Consider the following 27,679-nt stretch of genomic DNA (forward strand, 5'->3'; position numbering starts at 1 on the left):
AGATTTTACTTAAAATATAATTTTTTTTATTGGAGGGGGGATAAAAAAAAATTGGCAGTAACGCAGGGGGAAGATGTACATTTGTTTTTAGAGGCAGGCTCGAGTTGGCCCATTTTTGCACTCATTTTGTGTTTAATAAATTTTTGAGTAAATGTGTACACACCATGATCATTCACACCACGAACCCATGTACAAACAAAGCTGCTTAAAATTGTGAAAGGGGTTTTAAATCCTCAAATGCCTCAGTCCTCTGAGGTTCCAATTTAAACACCTGGATTAAAGAGGACCAATTATGGTTAATGTGCCTAGCTCTGACAGGACACAAATGTCATCACCGGGTTTCGATTCACACTCTGATGATTCAAACATCAGAGTTTAAGGGAAAACAGGATCTTCCAGCTCACTCACAGACGTTGATGTACTGCATCAGAAGGAACATTGTTTGCACAGATTGGCCAATATTTTCAATGAATTCAAAATCAAATCTTTGATCTCACTCTTTATATTTAAAAAACTTTGAAATCTACAATTTTTCTTGCATTCCGTTTTTTGGGGGGGAGTTACTTGTAAATGGCAAAATCAGTAAACTCTAAGAAACAGTAAGCAATTTTGAAGAAACTATTACTAAAAATACATGTATTCCATGAGTTTAAGAACATTGAACCTCATCCTCATTTCTGAAATGTTTTCCAGCATGCCTACTTTGAACATTGGCAGGACTTGAATTTCGTTCTCATTTAAATTGCTGTGGGTGCTGTGGGTTAATTCAAGGCCAGCATTGGACTAAACAAAATGATATTTACCTGTTTGTAAGAGGTCGAGCTGCTCCACCAGCACAGGCATGTTGGCATCACTCTCAATCCCATCAGTAGAATGCCTAGACACCCTGAGCATAAGCGGGGACTTCATGAACGATGTCAGTTTCTGGCACTCCGCTGTATCCACAGTTGCCCTTCTCATACTGGTTGGGACGAGGGTCGGTCTCTTAGACGGGCTGATGACCGGAGCCGACATGGGTGAGTGCATTGCTAAAGTTGTGTTGTGCTCGACTTTCCTGTTGGTCAAGTCTACAGGAGGCTGACTACTGCCGTCCATTAAATTTGTAGTTCTGCCTGGTGTGATACATGGCGAATGATACTGGCCAGCACACTGTGAGCATGAAACGTCTGCACATGAACAGGTCTTGTTGAGGACTAAGTTTAACGGTCTGTCTTGTTCCTTCAGTGTAAATGAATAGTAGAGCTGTCTGCAGTCTGCGCAAGGCATCGGAGTACCTGTTTGCGTGGGCGCCTGGTGCTTACACAATGTGAATGGTCTTAACTCGGCGTACTTGTTGGGCGTGGGTGGAGCGATGACATGCATGGCCATACCTGGGCTGGGGAGGATCCCCTTGGATGCATCTTTCTTGGATGCTTTGTTTCGGACACTAGCAGACTTCCTTGGCACATCAATGTCATCCTTTTCATACAGGAGATGTACTTTTGTTTCAGCCGTTAGACTTGCTATCCGTCGCTTCCTTGGAGCTCTTGGCTGGATATCCCAATTTTTCTTAACGTACTTCTTTTTGGAGTTTTCTGCTTCTTTTATGATGCTGTCTTCTGTTGTGCTGGAATCTTCAGTGAATACAGATGAATCATCTTCACCTTTCTCTGCAGTTACCTGTTTATTTGGCTGATCCTCTGAGTTTCTTGGCATAAGTGGGTTGGAAAAAGCACCGTCTACAATGTTCTCTTCGCTCTTTGATTGCTTGAGGCCTTTATCACAGTCAGTCACAACAATTTCGATCGTCGACTCCTTCTTGAAGAGGATGTCGCTGTCTACCTTCAGGAATCTATCGCTGATGTCTTCAGATAGACTGTCCGGGGTGCTTGGCGTAGTCACTTTCTGCCTGCTGTTATCCAGTGCGGGAAAATACGGCAAGTTCCTTGGACAAGTACTGGTCGCCTTCTGGGCAGCCTCGGAGATAGTTTTGATCTCAGTGTCGCTACTACTCAGCTCCAGTTTGTGACTCATTAATGTTGTCATCGTGCTGTTGACTTGCGGAGCCACAAGCTTATGCGGGCTAGTGAGGAGTGCCTCTGACAGGGTTGCAATTTGTGCAGAGGCCTTCCTGTGGCCGATACTGTGAATGGATTTGTACTTCTCGCCCGGACTACACGTACAAGAACTAGTTCTCTCGTAGGCGCATTCACTCACCACTTTGATATTTTGGTTGTAATCAATGTGTTTGCCGCTGCTGTTCTTCTGCGGCAACTGCAGCACAGGAGAACTGCTGCAACTGCTTCCACCGTCAGACCGCCTTCTCTTTGCAGATGAAACACGCTCACTCTTCGGAGACGTGGAAAACTCAATTTTCCTCTTGTGATTGCTGGACACAGGGATGTTTTTCTGCGGCTTCCCAACTGTCAGTTTGGAGTCGGACAGACATCGCCTGCCCGGAGACACGCTGCTGAAGCGCCTGTTGGCAAGGTCCACGTCAACGTGGAGGGTATCATAACTCATTTGAGATGTTTTACGGTTGTTCGGCTGGTTCGGACATCCCGATGCATTCTTGCTGGCTGAATGGTTAGTTCTTGAATCTTTTCGGGGGGATATGGAATCGTGATTTGTCATCATGTTACCGTTGGAGACTTTGATATTCCCAGCTGTAGCGTATTTCATTGTGACCTACATAGGAAACAAAAACAAAAACAAAAAGTTCAATGTCATGTTGTGCCAGTGAGTTGTACATATACGTTACTTGTCAAGTGATTTCTGGTGCAGTAATGGATGTCTCATGTATACTCCTATCGCTTTGATGTTAAAAATGCACACATCACATAATTTTCGTATTAAATTCCAGAATTCCCATCTAGACGCGTCTTTTTATGTCAACTCTCTTGAGGCGGCGCGCAGGAAAACTCTTGCAAAAGTTCACCAATTAGCAGCAGACTTATTCATGTACATTTATGGCGCACAATTTACACTCATTTTGAGCAATTGATGTAAAATTCTTTTTGAAATTCACTGTAACAACAGAAACTACATTCAATTTACTCTCCAACTCAACACAAAACAGTACAGTACTTTCCAATTAGGTAGACTCACAAGCACCAACTGAGTTTATTAGTAAGTCAAATTGTGAAATTCATTGTGTTTGCTGATGCCCGATTGTATGATAACATATCTACAACCATTATAACAGGATCTGGCATGCGTACATGTGTACTGTGAAGCCAGATAATATCAATGAGTATGCTTAATGAGGGGTAACAATACTACAGATGCTTCAACACACACGGCACCACTGATTGCGTTGCGTTAGACACGATTTCACGGAATTAAATACATGTACCAATACCATGTACTATAAATAATCATAGTGTTTTTACAAAGGTACATGTACTCTGATATTTATAACAGGTGTTTTATCAGGGATTAGTTTGGGTGAAAACAAAAAATCCAGAAAATTTGATTGTTTCCTCTTCGTGTGGAAAGGAAGCTCCCATGAAGTACAGAATGTAAACATCATTCCCAACAGAAATCTGATGGTTTGGTTAAATAAACAAACACAGGATATGTTCATCACTGTAGGTGGTAGATCAGTGAAAAATCTAGAAATCGGGAAAAATCCTGATGAACACATGCCTGTTTTATTTATTTGCACTTCAACATATTGTACAGCAGCGAGCAGATCTCTATTGACCAATTTCACGATGCACAGCGCACATTTACAGGCATATCAAGTCCGCCATACAATTGACTTCCAAAATGGTGGAATTGGTAGGCATGCATGTAGCAGCATGTACATGTACCTACATGTACATGGTGTAGGTCAATGATCGATAGTACTCGTACAATGATCATATCATGGTACCTTTTCTTTTAACACTAAAATTAGAAACAGTTGGTAATAACCCAAAACATGTAATAAATGATGTTGAAATTGCACTTCGCTCAAATGACAAAAATAGAAGCTCATTACAGGGACCTCGCACATGTATCATCTCAAAATTCACTACGCGCGCCTCCATGTCCAAGTTTTATGTTTACTTGCATAGAGAAAAACATATTACTCCGGTCTGGTGCCCCACTGTAGTCAGCAAGTGAGAGACACATGGGGCCTTTCTCAAACCTCGGCTTAGGCTCCGACTCAGGCTCTGCAAGCTGAGTATGCAGCTCAGCCTTTAACCTGCATTTCTGTTCAGCACCTATTGCATGAACATCAGCACACTGAGCCTGAGCAGAAGCCCAAGCCAAGGTTTGAGAAAGGCCCATGTAGTAGTGGAAAGTTTGCCTGGCATGCACTATGTACATGGAGGGGTATTTTGAGCCAAAGACAGGCGCTCCAGAATCACACCGAACAAAATACATGTAGAAGGAGTGACTCCACGTCAACAAAAATAACTGTTAGTTTCACACAGGCTAACTTAATGTAAATTGGCTAGGGAGAATATTACAAACACGCAAAACAATAATACAGGTATAGCACTAAAAAACTTTAGACATAGTTGTGATTTTAGACATTATTGTGACACCCGCAACCTAACGCCCCCCCCCCCCCCCAAAAAAAAAAAGGGTAATAAATTGCCATGTTACAGAATGCAAAGTGTATATACTGCAGGAGTGTTTCAATGTTGAGGTTGTCTCTCAATCTGGTGACTTTGCAAATCCAATGATAACACTTTCACCTTCACCAATTGTCAGGCAATACTTGCCTAATCACACAAGCAGATACTCTCGTAGCAAAAAAAAATCCATCGGTATCATACTTCCAATATAGACACATCCAGTCTGCACAAACTACACGTAGCGTGAACCACAAGCCCTTCATGCAGTGTTCAATCTTGATGGCTTCCAATGAGTCCTTGACAAATTATCAAAATATGGCACTTACGTACTCTCTAGTGTACCACGACCTAATACAGAGGCTCAGCCGGTAACCACTGTGTGTTTCCAATCAGGGTGCGTTCAAAGGAATCAGCAGTGCTTATAATAAGGAGCTCACTTTAATGTACATGAACATGTTTGGTAGATATGTACATGTTTTTATGATGAAACAAGAAAGCAGTTACGTACATGAAAATCATTAACTGACGAGTCAACACAAAATGTGCATGCATGTAAAACATACATGTAGCAGACATGCTCTGTATTGTACAACTCATGTTACATAGGCCTACTAATACTATGCACATTATGTAGCTTAAGTTTGAGTATACATAAACTTTGTATTGATTTTAAACTGCTTAACACTGAGATAAATTACAAAAATATTTGGCATGCTTACGTTGGGCAAGAGTTTTGATTGAGACTGCTGTCACAGCAATGCCATCCAGATTTAAGCATCCAGATTCACAACGTCTTCTCTCGAGTACACCATACAGACTATGTACTTGTATTACGCCACAATGCTTGATGTGATCCCCACCACATCTATCTGGCATCATTTACATCTGAATTTGATTTTGCCCGTTTTCCCCAGAGGGCAACGATCTCAGAAAACACTCCCACTGTTGTCTCCCCCCTCGTAGTCATAAGAACCTCCAGTCCCCCCAGGCCAGCAGGCATGCCAGACTGCATATTATCCGGTAACCGTTTATTCTTCATTCCCCACGCCACCGCCCGCCCGCCCCGCTGCCTTTTCCCCGGCTTGGGCTTTTCATCAAGTCATTTTTATAGTTGCTCCCAGAGGTACTCCAAAGTAAGCAAGATGAATAGTATTGGCTGACATCTCAGGATACACAGTACTTGCCTTGGATCTTATTTAATGAAACTTTGGAGTTCCTCAAATCTATTGGCTGTCTAATTTAATAACATGGGTGTTTTCTTAAATTTATCTATGCATACGTAAATGTACTAGTTTTCTAAACTACTGTACATCGTGTGTACCTATTCACCAATAAACAACAATTTTCATATTACCCAAAAGTGTACTACATGTATTTCAAATTAACCTTAACGAGAAGTCTGTGTAACCATTTGCTAATCTGGGTTTGCACTAAACAATATTGTCATAATGAGGATGCCATGAAGTCTAGATAGGTGTTATATATAAATGTACATTAACATACACTGGTGAACTGTGGAACTTTGGTCAAGAGCCTCAGTTGTTGGTCTGTGTGCGAAGTCTATTGTGGATCGATGAAATACGGGGATCTTTGAGAGGGCCAAATGTGGATCTTTGGGAGAGTCAATTGTGAATCTTTGGGAGAGTCAACTAAGTATCTTTGGGCGAGTCAGTTGTGGATCTTTGGGAGAATCAATTGTGGATCTTTGGGTGAGTCGATTGTGACTCCTTGAGAAAGTCAAATGTGGATCTTTTGGCAGTCAAATGTGGATCTTTGGGAGAGTCAATTGTGGATCTTATGGTGAGTCAATTGTGGATATTTTGGTGTGTCAATTGTGGATCGTTGAGATACTCAATTGTGGGTCTTTGACAGGGCCAAATGTGGATCTTTGAGTGAGTCAATTGTGAATCTTTGGGAGAGTCTGTTGTGAATCTTTGGGCGAGTCAGTTGTGGATCTTTGAGAGATGCTCAATTGTGGATCTTTGGGAGGGTCAATTGTGGATCTTTGGGTGAGTCAATTGTGGATATGTTGGTGTGTCAATTGTGGATCTTTTGGTGTGTCAATTGTGGATCTTTGAGAGAGTCAATTGTGGATCTTTGAGAGAGTCAATTGTGGATCTTTGAGAGAGTCAATTGTGGATCTTTGGGAGAGTCAGTTATGGATCTTTGGGAGAGTCAGTTATGGATATTTGAGAGAGTCAGTTATGGATCTTTAAGAGAGTCAATTGTTGATCATTGAGAGAGTCAATTGTGGATCATTGCTCCATGCTTTGAGGGAGTCAATTGTGAATCATTGGGTGAGTCAATTGTTGATCTTTGGGAGAGTCAATTGTTGATCTTTGAGAGAGTCAATTGTGGATCATAGAGAGAGTCAATTATGGATCATTGCTCCATGTTTTGAGGGAGTCAATTGTGAATCTTTGAGAGATTCAGCTGTGGATCTTTGGGTTTAACGAAGTCATTGGGAATAGCACTGAATTAAATGAATAGTTGTTAAACAGGAAAGGTACATGTCACTATGAAAGGTGTTGCGCATTATGTTTACAGTATGTATTTATAAAAGCAATGGATCTAAATCAAGCCTTTCCCCTTGAGAAAAAAACAACAGCAACACAGATGTCCACAGCTGTCAATGGCAGGGACCCTTTTTGAGGCCAAGGATATTGCCAACTGAAGAATCAATAAATATGTAAAAGCATCTCAAGAACAAGATCAAGACCAGAGGAATAGAGGCAATTGCCTCTGAGATGCTCCATCATCTTCATATTTAACTACAGATTTCATGACCACCACATTGACCAAAAGTTCAGTTCTAATAATATTTAACGTCTGCTAACATTTGGCCTTATCAACAATTGTTAATAAAGACAACCACCCAGCAGCCACTCTTCAACTAATAAAGATGCACGCGTATCGCTTTTGAACCGTTCGCGGCTTCCCTGCCATGTCACCCACAGTGCAATCACACTGGAGCTGCACTCTGCGCAAACTAGCGCACAAAACACCGGCACAAGTAACCCTAGCCCACACTAATACACAATTTGTATTAGATCAAGTGTCTGTGGATCCCTCTATCCCCAACACTCAGGCACTGACGAAGCACTGGCAGGAAGCCCACTGTGCTTGTCACTAGACAGTTGAGATATAATTATATGATTGATTTATCCTTCGGTCGTAATGGGATACTTTGCTGACACAAAGGGGCATTGGGTACATACACTATACATGTATGTTCGGTAGGCGCTACATTATCCCCTCTTAAGTTGCTTGCACAAAGATAGCGGAGCAGGGTTTCTGAAAACATTGAAAAGTACCACTATTTGCATTAATATTTTACTAAGTTGTGAGGTAGCGAACTCGGATGATTTCATTGTCTCTGTATTCCAATCTGATTTAACAATAAAGGCTGCACTATTTACAGCTTTATTCTGTAGAAATGTACGCTATGGACAATTCAGAACGGAACACAAAGAATACAAGTGCACGATCTATGATCCCCCGTGATTCAACAATGGAAATGTGACCATGAGATTGAGAATTTAAGCACTATTGTGTCAGTGTATATTAATTGCGAAGCTTGCGTCTAGACTTTTAGAAAGGATGATCAAATTACATTTTAAAAACTATTGTATCCAATAGATGAAGCAATGCAAAATCATCGTCAAAGAGAAATTGAGCAGAACACTCAAACATTTTGAACAATGCTTGAAAAAAAGGTTCCATATTATTAGCAAGGCAGTCTTAAAGCCAGAACAAGGAGTCTTAACTTCCTGTAAATAAAAAAAAAATAAAAAAAAAATAAAAAAGGCAGGCTGTCAAAAAAAACTTGTTTGTTACTTATAAAGCTCCTTAAATGTAACATTGACTAAATTGTCAAGAGTCACCAAGTGACATCTCGCTGGCTCAACTCCAATTTAAGAAATATGAGGACAACTATTATCTGCTATTTTAAATTATTTAGGTGAGCTCTTTGCACTCCTCAGAACTAAACTTCAAACATGAGACTAAAAAGTGAAAGTCCAATTTGATCTGGAATTTTATAAGTTTTAAATAGCTGTTGTTATAGATTCAAAGAAAGTTATTAGCTTTCATTTAAGGTTTTGTGAGAACAAAAAATGCCAATGATTGCCAAGTAAAATTGCTGCCAGTTAATAAAAAACTAAAAATAATTTATCGTTGAGATCCCTACATTAACTCACTTCCATCGGCAACATTACAAACAACCTTGCATGCTAAATGTGTTTACTTTTGAAACTGTGTCATTTGACAAATTTAGTAAAAAAAGATTTATATAAAAACAAGAACCTTTTTAAACAAAGAGTGGGCCATGCAATTATCGCAACATTCAAACCTGATTTAATATAAATCTGACTGTTTCAATTGTTCTGTGATCTTGACAATTCAGCATACCGGTAAGTATAAGATTGGCAGATTATTTTTATTACATAATCAAAGCAGATCCTACTGTGAATAAAAATCTGATTTCATCACAAAATGGTTTAAAATGCACTTTACATTATAAAATTGCAATTTGTCGCACTCCCCTGTCAAGGTTACGGAGTGGAAAGAGTGCCGATACACACAAACACACTTTCTTAATTATGATGCTCTGCTGACTAATGTACCATGCTTGGCAAGGTTGCTCAGTTGGCTAACGGAACATCATCCACACTGTATGCTTTCTAAATCAAGAAAAATGAAGACACAAAGTAACTACATATCGTTCTTTTTACTGAAACCTTCAGATGAACAATTTATTCAAAGACACTTTCTTAGGGTTAAGTTCAATTTGCTTTAGGGACAGTACACACATTCGCTCAACATGAAATCTACCAACGATTTTTTTGTTCAAACCTAATCATGAATTTGTGATTTGTTTGGCGATGTCCCAAAGGCATACAATGGCAAGCACCATGTGGGTTAATTCCCCATGAGCGAGTGCAATTTGTGCAAATATCTTGACCTTCGATTGCAATCAATAATATCGTTACTTGTCGTCATTTTTATTTGAAGTTGAAACACCAACGTTTCACTGCATGGCGCCTGCTTGCCAAAAACAAAATGGTTTTCTTTAAATGTGAAATCCGCAAGAACTCTTCTTCCTGCCCAACAAAGAATTAAATTGTAGTAAACCTCACTGCACAATACGCACACACACTTAGACCAGTTCAAAAGATGAACAAAATGCCATGGTGTGAATATGGAATCTCTTGACAGTTTTGCAAGGTTTTTGGATGAAAGATCGTGTCTTGCTGCACAATACATTTCACAAAACATGTTATTTAACACCATATCCATACATTGTGAACCAGAACTACAGAAAGAATTGAATTTAGTGATCCCTTCATTTATTACCTTTGATAAACAATTTAAACAATTTAAACTTCTAAAATTAAATGATCTTTATTGCCTTAATTTAGGTAAATTTATGTATAAATACAACCATAATGCATTACCTTCTTGTTTTAACTCTTTCTTTACATTAACTTCAAATATTCATTCTTATGATACTCGAAGTACTCGTAACAAAAAACTTTATGTCCGTTTTAACAGAACATCATTGTTTAGAAATAGTCTTGTCCAACGTGGTACTACATATTGGAATAGTCTCAGCGATTCGTTAAAATCTTCACCTACTTTGTCAAATTTTGCTAAAAAAATTAAAGCACAGTTCTTTAATTCTTAGTTTTGAATGTAAAGTTATGATATATTTTCCGGATGATGTTTTGTCTTTGTACCTACATGTATCATGTTTCTATGTAAGTCAGTGTTGTGATAGTCTGTTGGTGTGTTTATTTGTTTGTTTGTTTCTTGTCTGTCCGTAGGTACGGGAACAAAAGCTTTTGCTTCACCCTATGCCTAAATGTTGTCCTGTCTGCGATTATTTATTCAACTTCCGTGTAAATTGTTATTGTTCTTATTTTATCTCTGGTTTGTCATTATATACTCATTATCATGTATCGTAACTTTAACGATATACACAAATGTAACTTAATGCATGGCAGCATTGAAATAAATGTGAATGAATGAATGATAACTTTTGACAGGCACTGGACACTATAGGTAATTACTTAAAACAATTGTTAGCATAAAACCTTGGTAACGAGCAATAGAGAGAGCTGTTGATAGTATAAAATATTGTGAGAAATGGCTCCTCTGAAGTAACCTAATTTTTGAGAAAGAAGTAATTTCTCGAGCATCTAAAAGCACACAACTTTGTGTGACAAGGGTGTTTTTTCTTCTCGCAACTTCGATGACCAATTGAGATCAAATTTTTACAGGTTTGTTATTTTGTGCAATTGTTGAGATACACCAAGTAAGAAAACTGGTCTTTGACAATTATAAAAGGTGTCCAGTGTCGTTAACTTTTGTAAATTGGTATTTTATAATTCATTGTGCAGGTCTCTACAGGGTTGCTGCCCTATACAGTGTCTTCTACATGTTATGTATGTATTATGTTAAAATATGGATGGAAGTTTGATTGGCAGCCAGCCCAGTTGCTGATTTGCCCGATTTTGCCCCAAAACATTGCCCTCCCTTGACGCCCAATTCATCAAGGGGAAACAAAGGAATGTAAAATTCTATTGGGGACAAGAACAACTCCAAAACTGAAAATTGAAAGGCCATTGAAAAGCCAGGTTTTGTGTACAGCATAAATTTGAATACATGTTATAAAAACATTTAAAAATAACCATTCAGTAAAAAAACTCTACGGTATTGTTCAACCAGGTAAAAAAGGCAAAATTAGCAATTATATCGAAAAGTGCGCTGGTTTCACTTTATTTTTATTTTTGTATGTCTTTATTAGGTTTCAGGCAATAATTATTTTTAATGATCATGTATTGCTAGTTGAGTTGAACTGTTGAAATGTGACGATGTTTTGTGGTGTATTTTTACAGGGTTCATGGAAGAGATCCACGATACACAATGTACAAATCTCTCCAATGCCACGAAACAACCTTTGAAGGCAAGGTCATGGCAGGGCTCAAATTTTACACTGGATTTTAGGCCTGGGGCCAGTTAACTCATGGCCTGACAAGTCCGGCAGTCTTACATGTTTTTCAATTGAATAATTATACCTTCCTGTGTAATATCTTTAAACAGAAATAAATTATATTCAAATGTTAACTTTTTGAGTCTGGTAATATACTCATTAATTCCTAAGCCTTAACACAAATGAGGAAGATTCACTCAGTCCTTGTTCAAGTTATAAATACAAAATTGCATGTTAAACTGTGTAGAATTTCTAATGAAGTCTTGTAAAATAAATTCTGGGTCTAGTAATTCTTTTAGCTTTTAGCCCTGCGGTCTTATGGAATTTTATGCCAAGTTCCAGCCCTGCATGGATTGGTGAAATGCTCCAGAAATGAATGACCATAACCACTTACATGTACTTGTTGGTATAATAAGCACTGCAGCTATTGATAATATAAACTATGCTGAGGTCACTTTTACAATGTAGGTAATATGGTTTGGATAATTTTCAATTGAAAACATTTGAATCTGAGAAAGAATTCATGCTTGAATGTTTTAAAGATCTTTGAAGCCCTGAGGATTGGCGTCCATTCCCGAATGCTGCGGCCAGAGACGTGCGGTTAGAAACTGCTCTCACCTGAAATTTTCGTTAAAATACCACAACAGTTTTTGTTGCTGTTTTCTCAGCAAAAACATATAGAAACTGTATTCACCCGAAACTTTCACATGTGACTTTCATTGGATCTTTCTCTGTAATTTTGCCTAAATAAGTATTCATTACAAAAATATTTTAACAAAAACCAGTCTACAGGTATGACTCACCCTACCAATCATTAAATGTAAGTCATTTGTGTGGCAAAATGTTCCTAGATAGGTGAAGGCATGTAGGTCTGTATTTCTGTCTGTAACAGTAAGACAATATAGACACCCATTGAATAAAAAAGTTGGAGCATTTCCAGAGTTCCGCCCACTCCAAAAGGTTTCCAGTGCAAGTCCACGTTCCCACACAAGCCAAAACGATCAATGAATACTGGCAGTTGCTTCCCAATTTACTCAGGGAAAAAACAACAGTCCCTAGCAGAATCCAATGACTGACCTCTTTGTTAATTTACTCTGCTATTCAGTGGAACATCCAAGCCCTGAGCACAATATGGCCGAGGGTCTATATCGTATTTACAGCCTCATGACCAAGTACTATGCACACACGTACATCGTGTGTTTTCACAAATACAGTGAATGGCGAGATATCTGTACAGGAAATGCTCCAAAGAGTCTGAGAAGTGGTTTGAAGAAAAGGTACATGTATATTAAACCTAAATGCACAAAAAGAAAGATCAGGGAGAAAAACAAACTCTGAGAAATGCCCATCTGAAGTGCCTTTACTCTTAAAGAATCGTAGAGAAATTAAGGTGGTTTTGTGACCTGATTTTACACAATATATAGAAAGATTTGCAGTATTATATGTAGCATGAACACCAGAGCACTATGCTGCATAGCTACATTGCAGAATCACAAATCTGTTTAGTGTAAATCATGGAGTTATTTAAAGGTGTAATTTTGGTTTTTCTCTATGGTCTCATAATGTTGATTCTTGAACTTTTGAGATTAAAAATGGTGAAGGCTTCCAAAGTCAAGTATGTGGCATTCGAGGCATTGCTTAGTGAGGTATCAATATAGGTTTGTGTTTTGGCATCACCAGTGAATCTTCTTGGTAGGTAGATTACATGTTCTTTTGAGAACTTGTCTTGCCTATTATTCTACTACCTCCAAAGACCTTCTCAGTGGTAGTAGAATATACATGTGGTGCAAAGCAAGACAAGCTCTCAGCTCTAAAGAACATAATCTACTGTAAAGTAGATACACACACTATGTTACCGCAAACCAAGAGTCAAGTACTTGCAAACCTTCTCTTTTACTACAAAACTGAACACTCGGAGTGCTACAGTGGTGTACCATGGAGGAAGGAAAATCCCTTACGTGTACAATGTACAACTATATCAGTAGGCCTAATAATCGGAGGGATGTACAATGCATACATTACATGGATAAAGACACTACAATAGCCATTCTGTGCATATCATTTTACATTCACTAAATACAAAAGACTGCTGTAAATGACACCTGTGCTTTAACAAATTGATGTCTAGTATCCTTTTTATCGCTACTGGTTTTGAATGTCACTCTCCCCTTTGTTGTGTAATAATAATAAGACCCCAAGGCCAACATTTGTATTGACAGTTTACCTGTACAGTAAACAACCCAAGAAACCAACATAGGGTATGTTCAGACAGCGTACTAACTTAGACCCGAACCGGTTTAACTTTTACGAGCAGCGGGGGGTGGTCTTAAAAGTAAAAACCCATTGCGTTCAGAAAGCACAGAGTTAAACCCGATCCGGTTTATCTTCGGTTTTAAGAGGTCAAAGCAGACGCGACCCTTTCAATTTATTGTAGGACACTCATCAAAAAACGCTTGGAAAATATAATTTTGTTTCAGAATTTAATCAATATTGGACCGTTGTAAATAAACTGTACGCACGGATCGAGAGAGTTTCGCCAACTCGGTAAGCGGCACCAAAGACGACAGTATACGTATACAACAAAAATACAAGCACTCCGGTCCCGGGCGTGTGCATTGAACCACACAATTGGTCATCCGTTGTGAGTTAAAACCGGATGTCATTCTGTCCACACGCAGTGGTAAAAGATAAACCCGAACTGGTATAGACTTAGACCGCCTCGCTGGACGGTTTAAGTTTTGGGGTTTAGACCCGATCTGGTCTAACTTTTTTTGCGTTCACACGCACAAAAGTTGAACCCGAACCGGTCTAAGTGGACTTAGACCAACTTTAGTACGGCGTGTGAACGACCTCATGACCACACATCAACCAGGGCATATTATCCCGTTCTCTAGGGGCAATCTATTCACAGTTACTCGCATACACAGCACACAAACCTCCACTTACATGTGTATTATGTGGACATTACTTAAATTGATTCAATGGCTTGGCTTGACCTCTGTTTGTCTAGTGGCTACACACTACACATATCAATGCCAGATTAGTGATCCATTTAACTGTCCATGCATTCAGAGTGTTTGATAATGAAGCCCTCGAGGACAGGAGAAATATGCACACAACATCTCCGCAGCGGAGCAGAGAGAGCGTGGGCCGGCACTCTAAACATAAAAATCGCACATCGAAAAATGAGAAATCACCTGTGTACTGTGCTTGCTACATTTATAGTTGGGATATCGTATTGCACTGAGCGCAGGGTACTTGTGTCAATTTACTGTGAGGGGCTATACAATTTCTCAACAAATTCATGAAGTACTGAGCAATGCATTCAAGATCAATGGCAATTGTCATTGCTGCAGTGTGAAGAAAGGTTACTTTTTTTTATGGTAGCAGAGAGGTGAAAGTGCTTTGGCAATCTCTGATATCGAGACCGTCTTGATTCATATCAATGATGGAGTGGCTCAAGTTTTATTATGCGCGGAAACTTATCTCCAACAACCATCAGGTTGTCTTCATAGGCACCCTGTTAAACGCATCAAAATGCTACATCGGTTTGAAATGAAAACCCGGCTAAAATGCTGCCAAAATGCAAACAGAGGATTCTGTTGCAAATTGTGAAGTGAACTGGTTTACATTTGCGGCTTGGACTGGTCATTTACCCTCTGCTAAATGCACCAATATGCAATGAGGTGTGCTGGGATCTGGGAGTATGGGATTTGAGTTGACTGCTTATTGCGACAAAATACAGCAACTTTTACCAGTTTGCTTATTTTAGTGTATTTGGTGGAGACTTGGTACTACTTCGTACTAAGCAGGCTTTTAAAAGAGCACTCATTCCAACCATCAAAACAAATTAACAACTTCCTACATCCTACCATCCCATAAACTCAAAATAATGCTTTTAAGTTTGATTGACCTTAGTTTTTATGTTCCACATTTTCTTCCTTTTTCTGCACATAATTGCCTGGTGGGTTCAGACACGACTTTCAAACAAGAGTATTTTGAGACAGATTGTATGAACGTACGTATTTAATGTAGGTTTAAAAATGTAGCAACAAATTAATTAAAAATTCTAAGCTGTGGAATGTTTATGGTTTATGAGCAACTAATTTTGGGTACCCTTCAACTTCTGATCACCTATGAGCATGAACTCAAAATTAATTTGCGCTACTAAATTTTGTTTGAATTTACAGTATATTTAAAGCCATTGGACACTTTTAGTAAACAGTATTGTCTAAAGGCCCACACTTCATGTATCACAACTGATATAAAAAAAAATAACAAACCTGTGAAAACTTTTGTGTTTTAAAAAAATCTGGAATTCTCGACAACGAGAATTGATATTGTTTTAATGTTTTCTCAAAAAGTAAAGCATTTCATGGACTAATATTTCAAGAATTTAAGTGTTTCACCATTACCTTCTGTAAACCCTGTAAGTTATTTGTAAGTCTATGAACTTTTTTTTCTTCTCTGTTCCGAAAGTGTAATAATGGCTTTAATGGAATTATAATAAGAAGAAACTATAAATGACTAGTAAACTTGCGAGTACAACCATGTGTAAATAATGGAAATGAATGCTAAATTAATAATTTAATGGAATAATAATGCTGTTCATCAGTCTGTAGTAAAATCAATTGCATACCAACACTCACATTATTTGGTTTGATACACATTTTAAATTTTGTATTTGTTTAGCTTTTTTTAACCAAATATAATGCTCTTAAAGACAATGGACACTATTGGTAAATGTCAAAGACCAGTCTTCTCATATGGTACATCTCAACATATGTATAAAATAACAAACCTGTGAAAATTTGAGCTTGATTGGTCGTCGGAGTTGCGAAATAACTATTTAAGAGAAAAAAAACACCCTTGTCACGCGAAGTTGTGTGCTTTCAGATGCTTGATTTCGAGACCTCAAATTCTAAACTTGAGGTCTCGAAATCAAATTCGTGGAAAATAACTTCTTTCTCAAAAACCACGTCACTTCAGAGGGAGCCGTTTCTCACAATGTTTTATATTATCAATCTCTCCCCATTACTCATTACCAAGTGAGGTTTTTTTGCAAATAATTATTTTGAGTAATTACCAATAGTGTCCACTGCCTTTAAGATTACAGAGTAGGACTTTTAGAACCACAATAAACATCCAGTAAGAAACATTCCAAAGACCTTGTTCCAATTTAGCATAATCCAGCCAAGCATCCAAACTTTGGGGTCCGGAATGCCTGACAGTTTCTCAAAACAAAATCTGGGGAGAATCCTGTGTACCATAAAGTGCATTCAACTTTTACACTACTTCAAGTTCATTCTAAAATACCTAGAAGACAACTCATACATGACATGTACCACAAATCTGACAAAATATTGGCAGGGATGCAAAAAGGATGTGGGAAGCTTTTGACAAGTTCCCTCAATTTGAGTTTCAGTAAAGTGCGAAGGAGAGAGGAAGAAAATGTCAAAACTGTCAATTTGTTTCACTTTGAAATAATAGTGTAACAGACATGTCACAACCTTTCTACTCAACTATCATGAGAGTCTATCATAACAACACTGTCATCAAAACTGTCATCAAAACTGTCATTTTTACGATAAAACTAAAGCATGCTTGCTGCTTGAGAAACATGAATCATGTAATTTTGGAAAGTTCAATATTATTTGCACATTGCTGCAGCCTGTAGTTAATCTTCAGATTCAGAGTAGATTTTAAAGTATCAAATAATAAACCACAAGGGAAACTGACTGGGTACATTTTAAAATGATTTTGGGTTGAACAAAGACAAATTTACTAGAGCGGGATTTGAACCAACAAGCCATGTTTGAAGAAGAGATTATAAATGACAGACTAATCCTCGGAACTGGACATCAGCATGGGTGCATACATTCTCATTACTCAAATATTTTTTATATCATAATCAAATCCATCGACAGCTTAATAGTAGGCGTGTACAGATATTTGTTACTTTTCTGTATGCTGCATTCTCATGTGTACTATGTACTAAAGAAATCACTAAAAAAAGAACTGAATTCACAAACATTCTTTTAGTTTAGAAGTGCTCTCAAGCCTTTAAATAAAGCTGTTTATCTGAGCAAACACCAACACACTCCAGACATTCAAGAGTAAATTAAAAACACATCTATTCTCTTCTTGCTTATAAAATTACTTTTTCGTAGCTCTCTTGTTGTTTATTATTATTTATAACCAACCACTGAAGATAACACTTGCATGTTTTCAGAACAATGACTGAGGTTCTAAAAAAAATATGCTTCATTCAGACCTAGCAGTTACCAAGGTAAGGGTGAGGGTCATTGATGAGAAAAAAAAGTCTGAAACTAAGATACAAACTTAAGGCCGAGTCACACTGCAGCGATAACGAGAACGATAACGATCACGACGGAAAGAGAACGCGTTCTATTGGTTGAATTGCTCCACGCAGAATAGCACACACTCATTCAACCAATAGAATGCGTTCTCTTTGCGTCGTTATCGTTATCGTTATCGCTGCAGTGGGACCGGGCCTTTAAGGAGATTTGTTGAGCTGATGGCAAACCTGAGGTTTAGATTTTACAAAGCTTTTACATGTAGGAACAATATCCTCAGTACCAGAGAAGTTGATCAAAGATCAGGATTTCGATAAGTGGGTAAAATAGCTGCTGATTTCATTCACAAACCTCTACATGCATGCAACTGTTTCGCCATTGAGCACCCATTGATTTATGAACTTCACACAATCGTAATGTCTTTCAACCTAATTACACTTTAATTGACCTCTGAATCACTTGACCAGTGCTGGATAAGCAATAAATATGAATGAATTTTCATGGTATGGGAAATTGGATAACTGTGCCAGCTCAGCATGTGTGTGGTTTCACTCCCCGAAACCCAAGTAACACATCTGCTTGCTACTTCAGGTTTTCAAACCAGCTACAGTGAACCACTCCATACATGATGGGCTTCAAATAAAACAGGAAAAGGAACCGAGCTGAGATTTTTATACAATGCTGGCTGCTCATTAGATTCTTTATCAAGATGATGCTATGATCCTTTTCTTTCTGCAGGTCTGATAATTTGTTTGGTAATGACCATACATATTTGCCTTAGTTAAGGGCACTTCTGTGAGGGCAGTAACACAAATTCAAGGGAAAATTACAAAAGGCACCCAAGCCTTTAAAGTCGCTCTTAAAGTCTCCATCTCCATCTCCATTGGTTAAGTCAGCAAAATATCCTGCCGGATACATCAACGTAACTTGCGCACTGCGTGTGGAAATAAACTACTATTTGGTGTTGCTTATGTGCCCCTTGAATTTAGCTGGAGTTGCGCTGTTCACAGCAGCCGAAAAGAGTGAGTTCCAGAGTTTAACAGTTGATACGAAGAATGAATCTTTGAAGGCCCTAGCTTTGAGACTGACTTGAATGAATTTTTGGTTGTTTCCCCTTGTATCTTTGGTATTGGGTTATGAACATAGTTGTGAAGTGGCACTGCAATTTCCCTATGGGGAAAACGTAAATTTGTACAGGAACCTTGAAAAGGGCACAACAGCAAAAGGCAATTGCCGAGGGTGCCTTGGGTTATTTCAAGGCCTAGGCCGGATCCGAATTGGCGGCTACGGCCACGGCTTTGGCCGTATCGCCACGCCATCATGCATTGAAGTATAGGACGCCCTTAGCAACACCCCTGGCAACGGTCATAGCCGCAGCCGTAGCCACCAATTCGGGCACGGCTTTAGGTACCGGCGTTTATTTCACATACATGTAGAGGGATCAGGCCTGTCCAAGTGCCTAACAGTCATGACTACTGGTTCTCAACGAACACCAAAAAGAGGCCAGACTGTTTTTCCTTCCAACCTCAGTTTGGAGGATTAGTAAGGATAGGAATTGGAAACATTAATTGTTTCGTTTAAAAGTCTGAAAGCTTGCAAGCTGATTATGAGGTTTATATGAATACCATTTTTCTGTGAAACATTTCCCTTTGAAGTGAAGTCATATTCAAGAAAACTGTAAACAAAAAACCTTAAATAACGCAACAGTTGATTTCAGTTGTTACAACCAAAATAAAAAGGACAATGTGTTTATTAAGTGTAGGCCTACATATACATGCTGAGAATTGTGCATGATTTTTCAATATTTTCTCCCGACTCACACAATGGATTAAGCCTAAATTTTAACAGGTTTGTTATTTCATGTGTATGGTTGATCACACCAAACATAAACACTGTCTGGGACTGTTTTGTAAGCTCTAGAGTCTACCAATCCTGTATTACACCTTTAAAGGCACTCAACGCATTTGGTAATAGTCAAAGACCAGTATTCTCACTTGGTGTATCACAACAATCTGTGAAAATTACGACTCAATTGGTCATCAAAATTGCAAGAGAATGATGAAAGAAAATAACACCATTGTTGCACAAATTTGTGTGCTTAAGGTGCTTAATAAAAGGTGTGGAGTCTTTTAATATTTCAGTGAGAAATTACCTCTTTCTCAAAAACTACGTTACTCTAGAGGGAGCCATTTCTCACAATGTTTTATTATCAACAGCTCTCCATTGCTCCAAGTAAGCTTTTCATACTAACAATTATTTTGAGTTATTAGGCCAAATATAAAAAAAATACCAGTTGATTGATTTTTGTGGAAAAAAAAAAAAAATGAATCTAATGTGATGCTCTCGAACATGTGTAACCGTCTGTTTCATTAACAATAATAGTTAATGCCTACCGCGGCAAATCTTTTAACAATATCCGACCCTGTTAATACTAATACAGTAGCAGTGTTAACACAGGTCCTCATCCAACAAATAGGTATAAAATAAGTTTGCAACGGGTTCAAACTGAAGAGTTGATGGCCTGTTTGATTTGAAATACTAAGCGGCCATCTTGAAAAAAAAAGAGTAAATAGGAAGGCGCTCATCCTCCTCTTTTTTGAAAAATTCGGACGATCAACTGGTATTTATTTGGCCTTACCCATGGTGTGCAGTGCCTCATGTACATGTACGCATGCATCAAACGTCTACTACAGAGTTTAAAACTTACATACCTGTATGTACAAAATGTACTTGAAAGCAATGTGTCTAGCTGTACTGCTCTATGATCAAATCTCCGCACTGACCAAACTCTTCTTAACATGATACAAATGGCAAATGCCACAGCAATGGTTTCCATTACACAGAGTGTTTACTATCAGATTGTAATTCCTTGCCCTACAACAACCAGGCCACGTCTATATCAGGCCGTGAGTTTTTTCCTTGTTGAGCCAGCCGCCAGGGCTTCACACACAATTTGTGAATCCCAAGGTATGAACAAAAAAGCCTGTGCGTTTTATAACGTGGTCGTCATAAAGTGGCATTTGAATCATCACACCGCTAAGGAGGACTCTGGTTCGCTTCAGAAGATCTCAATCTGTTAAGACTCAGGTGTAACGAATCGCTGCATTGCAGTCAGTAGAGCAGTCTTGACCTGGCTGCCTGCATTCCCCCTACGGCTGATTCGGTTGTGATTTAATTTGACGTGAAGAATCTAAACACTGTTTCTCTCAAGGCACAGGAACTGTATTTGCTGTCCACATGATCTATGCTCTAATGCACACATTTACATATGTCATTTGTGTGTACATAATGAGGGTTGTCCCCCTGCTGGGCTAGCATATCATGCCGGTATGAGAGTTGTGAGATACACAACAAACTACTGTTTTTATATTTTTATTACACAAATGCACCAAAATAACAAATCAAAACACATAGCTTTTAAAACGAAACATAAACATAAAAAATAAAAAAACGTTATGAGGGCCTCATTTTCAAATCAGCATGCTTCGGATCCAGAATGCCCACCCCCCCCTTCAAAACAAAAAAGCTTTGGCAAAAAAGCCTTGGGAGAGCCCTGATGACGTACATTTATTCCATTATTTGTTGTTCACTAAGCGGACTTGGCAACAAGGGGTAACAATGCATTAATGGCAAATAAGCACACATGTACTGTACTTTCAATGGTTGTAAAATTGAATTATGACAGAAAGCCCATCAAGCAGTACATGTGGACATGGCTGTTAAAAACATAGCCAGGACTCAAAACACCCACCGGTTAATTAATAATTAAATTAATCATTTTAATCACTTGGTCATGTTATCACACAACTGAACAAGTCCAACAGTTTCCCAAACAGATCTTTTTTTGAAGAATTATGTATCCTTAGCTTATCAATTCCAAATCTCTTAGAATCTATAGCCTTCTTGGTTAGTACAGTCAGCAGTGATAAAGTCCGCTTTTCTGAGAGTCCTTGGCTTCACAACGGGAATAAATAAAAGGAAATGAAATGAAATGTAAGACCAGCAAACATTGAAAGAGAGCAGGACTTATCCTCATCACTAGTCAGCGTACATTGTCAGTAAAAACTGCTAAGGGCTAGTAAACATCACCTCTCAACTTGCCCCATAGGCTACTGTCTCAACTGTGCAACCTACTTGTTTAAACTTCTCATATTTCTTCATTTTCAGCCCGTGTGAATAATACATTTTTAACATGTGTTCATTTATTCACGAGTTTCCGGAAACTGGTTGGGATTGATATCAAATAACATCAGATAGGGCTATACAATACATTCAAAATCATTCACTATCTGGGCTACTAATAAAACTTCCTTGGGGTGCTGGGGGCAAGTAAAATGCACTGCCTATTAGGCTGTTTCAGCTATTTTTAACAAACAAAAAGCAAGCACAAGGCCTAAAATCTTACAAAGAAATCGGGTCCACTAAATTGAAAGTTCAGTACAAGACCTGCAGTCTTTTGGAGATTTTCTTGAAATCCCGAGATTTGATCTATCCACTAAAGACATTAGCCTTTCACAAAGGCCTTAGTGGCTTTAGACAAACCTGTGTAGCTGCAAACTGAATGGAAATGGAGGCTCTAAGATCACTTGCGCATCAGCGGCAAAGCTACATGTACGTATGGAGCCTTTTCCCAACTTGATTTTGCATTTTTGTTTGGTTTCTTATGAACTCATCATAATAATTCAAACATTAATTATTCATGAAGTAAAGTGCTTCAATGTTTTAACCAATCACAGGTAAATAATTAGGTTAATGTATGCCGACTCCAACGCTGATGATTGGTTGGGAATTAAGCTAGATGATAGTAGGGTAGAACAAATCAAGAAAAACATTAGAAAAAGCCTTTTCGCATGTGGGGTCTATGGTTCAAATCCCTTTGCCGCTAAACAGCTGTTGAAACCACGAAAGCCTGGACAAAAAGCTTTATGTACTACCGATTCTACATCTGTGCTGAAAGTTCATTTCCTGTTCCAGGTTCATATTATTCTGGGATCCACGCACGGAACGATTTCACCGAATGCTCACATTGAGTAGCAAATCATGTTTCTTTAATAGCAATTGAATCATTCTGTGTAGCATTTTGCTCTGACATAAAAGGGAATACGCTCACAGCCACAGAAAGATTATATCCAACATTGCAATACAGACCTGGTACATTACATGTAAACACTTTTCATAATATTAAATATGGGTGAGAATTGGCATGAGTTTCGCTGCCTGATTCTTTTGATTTCATGGTGCCCTCGAGTCGTGACTCATAACTCTTAATATTAGATAATCCTTCCATCACAATTAATCCGCCCACTAAGATTTACGCAGGTATTAGCCAGCAGGCTAATTCCCTCAAGTGAAAACAAAACCACAACAATATTTCCTGGCTCATGTACAGATGACCAATTGCTAAATATAATAGTGTGTACCAACACCTACATGTAGCCTACACCCTCTGCCAGTGCAGCCTTCACCACAAGAAGCCATTCAGGACTTATACAATCTAATGTTTCTTGTTTGGAGTGTGGTCAGCTTGCCAGACCCAGAGGGTCTTGTTTGTCCCTGAGGGATGAAGTCAAACTGTTTACCTCCTCTCCAGTCAAGGCACTTAGGGTCAAGTGTTATTGAAGATACACTGTACATTAACATGTACCATGTAACTAGAAAAACAACTAGTCTGTAACAGCAAACATAGAGTGTCAGTCCAACCACATCCTCAGATGATTAACATTTTGTCAGATTTAAAGTGCACAGTGGGCTTGTTTGGTGTACATAAATTAATACAACTTTGCAATTTCATAACTATAAAGGAAATGGCCAAATCACCAATTACTTTTAAGTACTGTTTCTTTCACTTTTGTATTGTAATAAAATAGAGATCTGAAAACATGAATGCCTGGAATACATGCAAGAAAGTATCATTGTTGGCCAGCTTTTTTTCAGTGGTCTACAGTACTCTATTAACAAAATGTATGTGTTTTATTTTTAAAGCCTTTGGACCCTTTCGGTAAACAGTATTGTCCAAGTCCCACACTTCGTGTATCACAACTTATATATAAAACAACAGGAAAACGGGAAACTCCACTCTTGTTTCCGCGCGTGTCATGACATGTGTTTAAATAAATCCGTAATTCTCGCTAACGAGAATTTATATTGTTTTACCGTTTTCTCAAAAAGAAAAGCATTTCATGGACTTATATTTCAAGAGAAGTCTTTCACCATTACCTTCTGTAAACCCTGTGAATTATTTGTAAATCTGTGAACTTTTTTTGTTTTTTCTGTACCGAAAGGGTCCAATGGCTTTAAGGTATTCCTTTTCCACACCACCATTGATACAGAAATTGTACATAGGCCAACTAAGAAACTATCAGGTATGATTCCGAAGGCAATTTGCCCCATGTCATTGCCTTGGTGCCCCTTGGAATGTTTCAACTAACAGTAAAACAATTTCCTCATATAGAGGTGCTCTGTACAATCAGTGTTTGACATTTGTTGTGATGCAATAAACTGGCCAGTCAGACCACTTGGACCATGGAGGAAGCCTCCATGCTTGACAAAGTTTTGCCTAGTTCTAAAGGTGTTTTAAAATGTAGAGTGTGTCCAGCCGTCCATTGTACAATTGTATTTAAAGAAAAACACTTCTTTCAAACATCATCAACACAATCATTCAAAATATGATGGTAAACTTAGATCATTTATTTTTCAATTATGTTCTTGTAACTAAAATTATTGGGCTTTGATGAAACCTAATCTGGTATTATATCTGATACAGTGTAAAACATACCGGTACATGTACATGTTTTAATCGGATTACTAAATGTAGCTCTCAATGTAACATATAGGCCTATATCAAACAAAACAGTGAAGTATGATCGATTAAATATGATGTGATTTATTTTGGCTGAATGGGATTAACTAATTTTATTTACTGAGGTGCAAGCTTCAAGGAGGGACCTGATTTATGGCACTGCTACTAGTGCTTATCACAGAATTCTACACTCATGGTGCCCTTGAAGCCTGTTACCGCACTTATAACGGCACAGCCCTGTACTACAGGGTGTAGACTTTAGAACTGAACAATTACTGCGCCCTGTACATGTACGCCTAAAGCCTGTCCATGAGCTGTAAGTTCAGAATTTAGAATTCTGCACTTATAACTCCCTTTAAAGCCTACATGATTCTAAGTCTGTAAGCACATAATTTTGTGGTAAGCAGAATTGGGCCCTGCTTACTGCAACCAAAGTACAAAAAAAAGGATTTCTAGGTGAACAGTTTGATTGTGGAACATGAAATTTGTTGTTGAATAAAAAGTTAAAATGCTGATCCACTTTCACACAAACACAAGTACCACTTCTTTTTATACTATCTATTCAGATTTGTGTCATTTGAATAATGACATCATTTAATCATAAGTCAAAGAGGGTTTGTATTAATCTAGCCACAAGAATTCTTAAATCCCCTGGGCTGAGTCTGAAAGGTAACATGGGACGTAATCTACACTCCATGTCAAGGTACTGTTCTATAGATATTGTTAATCCTTTTTCCAATTTGGCCTTCATGGCAGTGTTTTAGCTAGGATTTGAAAAGTGGGAGTGCAAAATGAAAAACAGGGAGTGCAATATTTTTAGAGTCAAAAATTTGTGTGCGAAGCACACAACACGAGCGCGCAGCGCCAAGTCCCTTACGGCCGGGGTCCAGGGCCCGCTTAAGGGCCCTGGGAGCTCTGGGTACTTTAGAAGCTCTGTGGTGGTCTCTGATGCATTTCTTACACCTGTTTTTCCAGGTAGAAGTGAGCTACTTTTGTGTGATTTTTCCTTTTTTTTTTTTTTATAATAGGTTTAAGGGAAAATAAGGAATGTAAAGCTCAAACAATTTTGGGTTCGCCTGCGATTTTGTTACAATTCCGGAAAAAGAAAGGGGGAAAAAATAATAGTAATAATATTTTTTTTTTTTTTTTGACGATCTTATCCCTTATTTCTGCCCTTGAAAATGCTTTTTTTTTCTCACCAAAAACCATTTTTATAGGATCTTGATTTGAAATTCGGTTGTGTAAAAGAAATTCTTTTGCAATTAAATGTTTGTGATTTTAACGATCCGTCGGCGACGCACATTTTAAAATATATATAGGCCTATATATTTGGCGAGAGCGATGTGTTTTTGTGAAAGAGGTTGTTATTCAGCATAGATTAGACCCCAACATAGAAATAGAACCAATGAAGAAAGCACGTCGTCCGGACGTACAGTGTGTTCGCTGGTTCCCAATATATCTTTCGCTGGTTGTGAGGCAATAACAGGTACCAGTTTACCATGGCCTGCCGGCGATCTCAGATTCGTGCCGCGCCGCTCATTGGTTCGTGTGCAAACCTGCACGTACACAGTACACAGTACACAGTACACATGGTGCAAACACGTGCATTGTTTTTTCAGTAGACTTTCAAAAGTCTCCACACGTGTTATCTTTGCTGCACCAGCAAGCGCATTACACGCAAACATTATTGAACCGTACCACTATAAACGAAGCAAGGAATGAGGCAAGTTTATACATCTGTCGCTGCTGCTGCATGCATGCGCGATGCCAGGAAGACAACAAGCCGTAAATTGGGCCAGCTGCTGGACGGCAATTTATTGTTTAGGTGCCGGTATTTCATGAACGACATGTGGGGATCCGCGATAATAACAATTACAAAGGTAAACTTACATTGTCTGACTAGAGAAGAGGGATTAGAGAAATCCAAATGTATACCCCCAAAAACCTACCCCCCGAATTTTATAGCAAATTCACATCGCACTCAGAGACCACAATTTTGAAAGGAAAAAAAACGGAATTCCGGTTTAAACCGGAAGATTCTCATGCCTGATATCTAGATTACACAAACGTATAATTAAATAGTGCACGGCTAGATTTATACCGCCAGGCCGTGCTTGAAAAAATAGGCCGTGATTTCACAAAACTGGCCGTGCAAAACACGGGTGCACGGCTCGCTAGCATAAACGCTGCTTCATGGGCTTAGAGCCTTTATTGATTGACAATTCAATGTAATTCTAAGTCTCATTTTTCAAAATCACCCATATGTATAATTTTATTGCCAATGTATGTAATGTGATGACCACATATTATGACACGGTGTGTTGCTGAAACTAATGAAATGCGGTGTTACATGTTTGTGGTATTTGTAAGGATAGACAGAGTTGGCCCCCACCCCCCCGCTCCCAAAACAAAAACGCAACGTGTTGATGCCAAGAACATGTAATGTCTCTAAGATGCATGCTAAACTACTGTACAAACAGACAGTAACTAGGGATAAGATTGGACAGAATTATGTGGAAATTCCTGAATAATGCTTGGGGTCCTGGATGGATCCCCTTATAAATTCTAGACCTGGAAACACTCAGTGTTAACATTCAGGAGGTTGAGGTTTACAGAATGTGTGCATCACCAGAAATACAAAATTCACAGAACTTATTTAATGCGACAATGTTTCTCTTCAATAATGTCAATAACGACTTTTGTCCATGAACATGACAATCAGTGGTCTAGTGAGTGGTACATCTGTACCTCTAGCTTCTAGAAACTGTATAAGGCTCCCCTGTCAATGAGCCTGTTAATTTAGTGAGTGGTAAGACATCTACTCAATGCAATGCAAAGGCAGTGGTTTGAATCCTACCCGAGTGATTTCCTTGTAGATTGTGTACATGTTTTTTGGAAAAGTACATAGTATCACTATCACTTTATCAGTGCAGGCAGTGGTTTTTTTTCAGGCAGTGTTTTTTTTTAACTACACGTCAGTGTTTAGGCTAACAAGGGTAAAAACCAAATTACATTAGGT

General features: G+C 38.5%; 1 protein-coding gene across 1 annotated transcript in view; it reads right to left on the reverse strand.

Moving 5' to 3' along the window:
- Positions 1 to 27,679, reverse strand: part of LOC117299642 — a 41,437-nt gene that overhangs the window by 12,922 nt on the left and 836 nt on the right. The window contains exon 2 of the mRNA XM_033783194.1: positions 804 to 2,667. Within this exon, the coding sequence (XP_033639085.1) occupies positions 804 to 2,667 (1,864 nt within the window). The remainder of the gene's footprint in view (positions 1 to 803; positions 2,668 to 27,679) is intronic.

Source organism: Asterias rubens, chromosome 1, assembly GCF_902459465.1.
Source record: "Asterias rubens chromosome 1, eAstRub1.3, whole genome shotgun sequence".
Classification (NCBI taxonomy): domain Eukaryota; kingdom Metazoa; phylum Echinodermata; class Asteroidea; order Forcipulatida; family Asteriidae; genus Asterias; species Asterias rubens.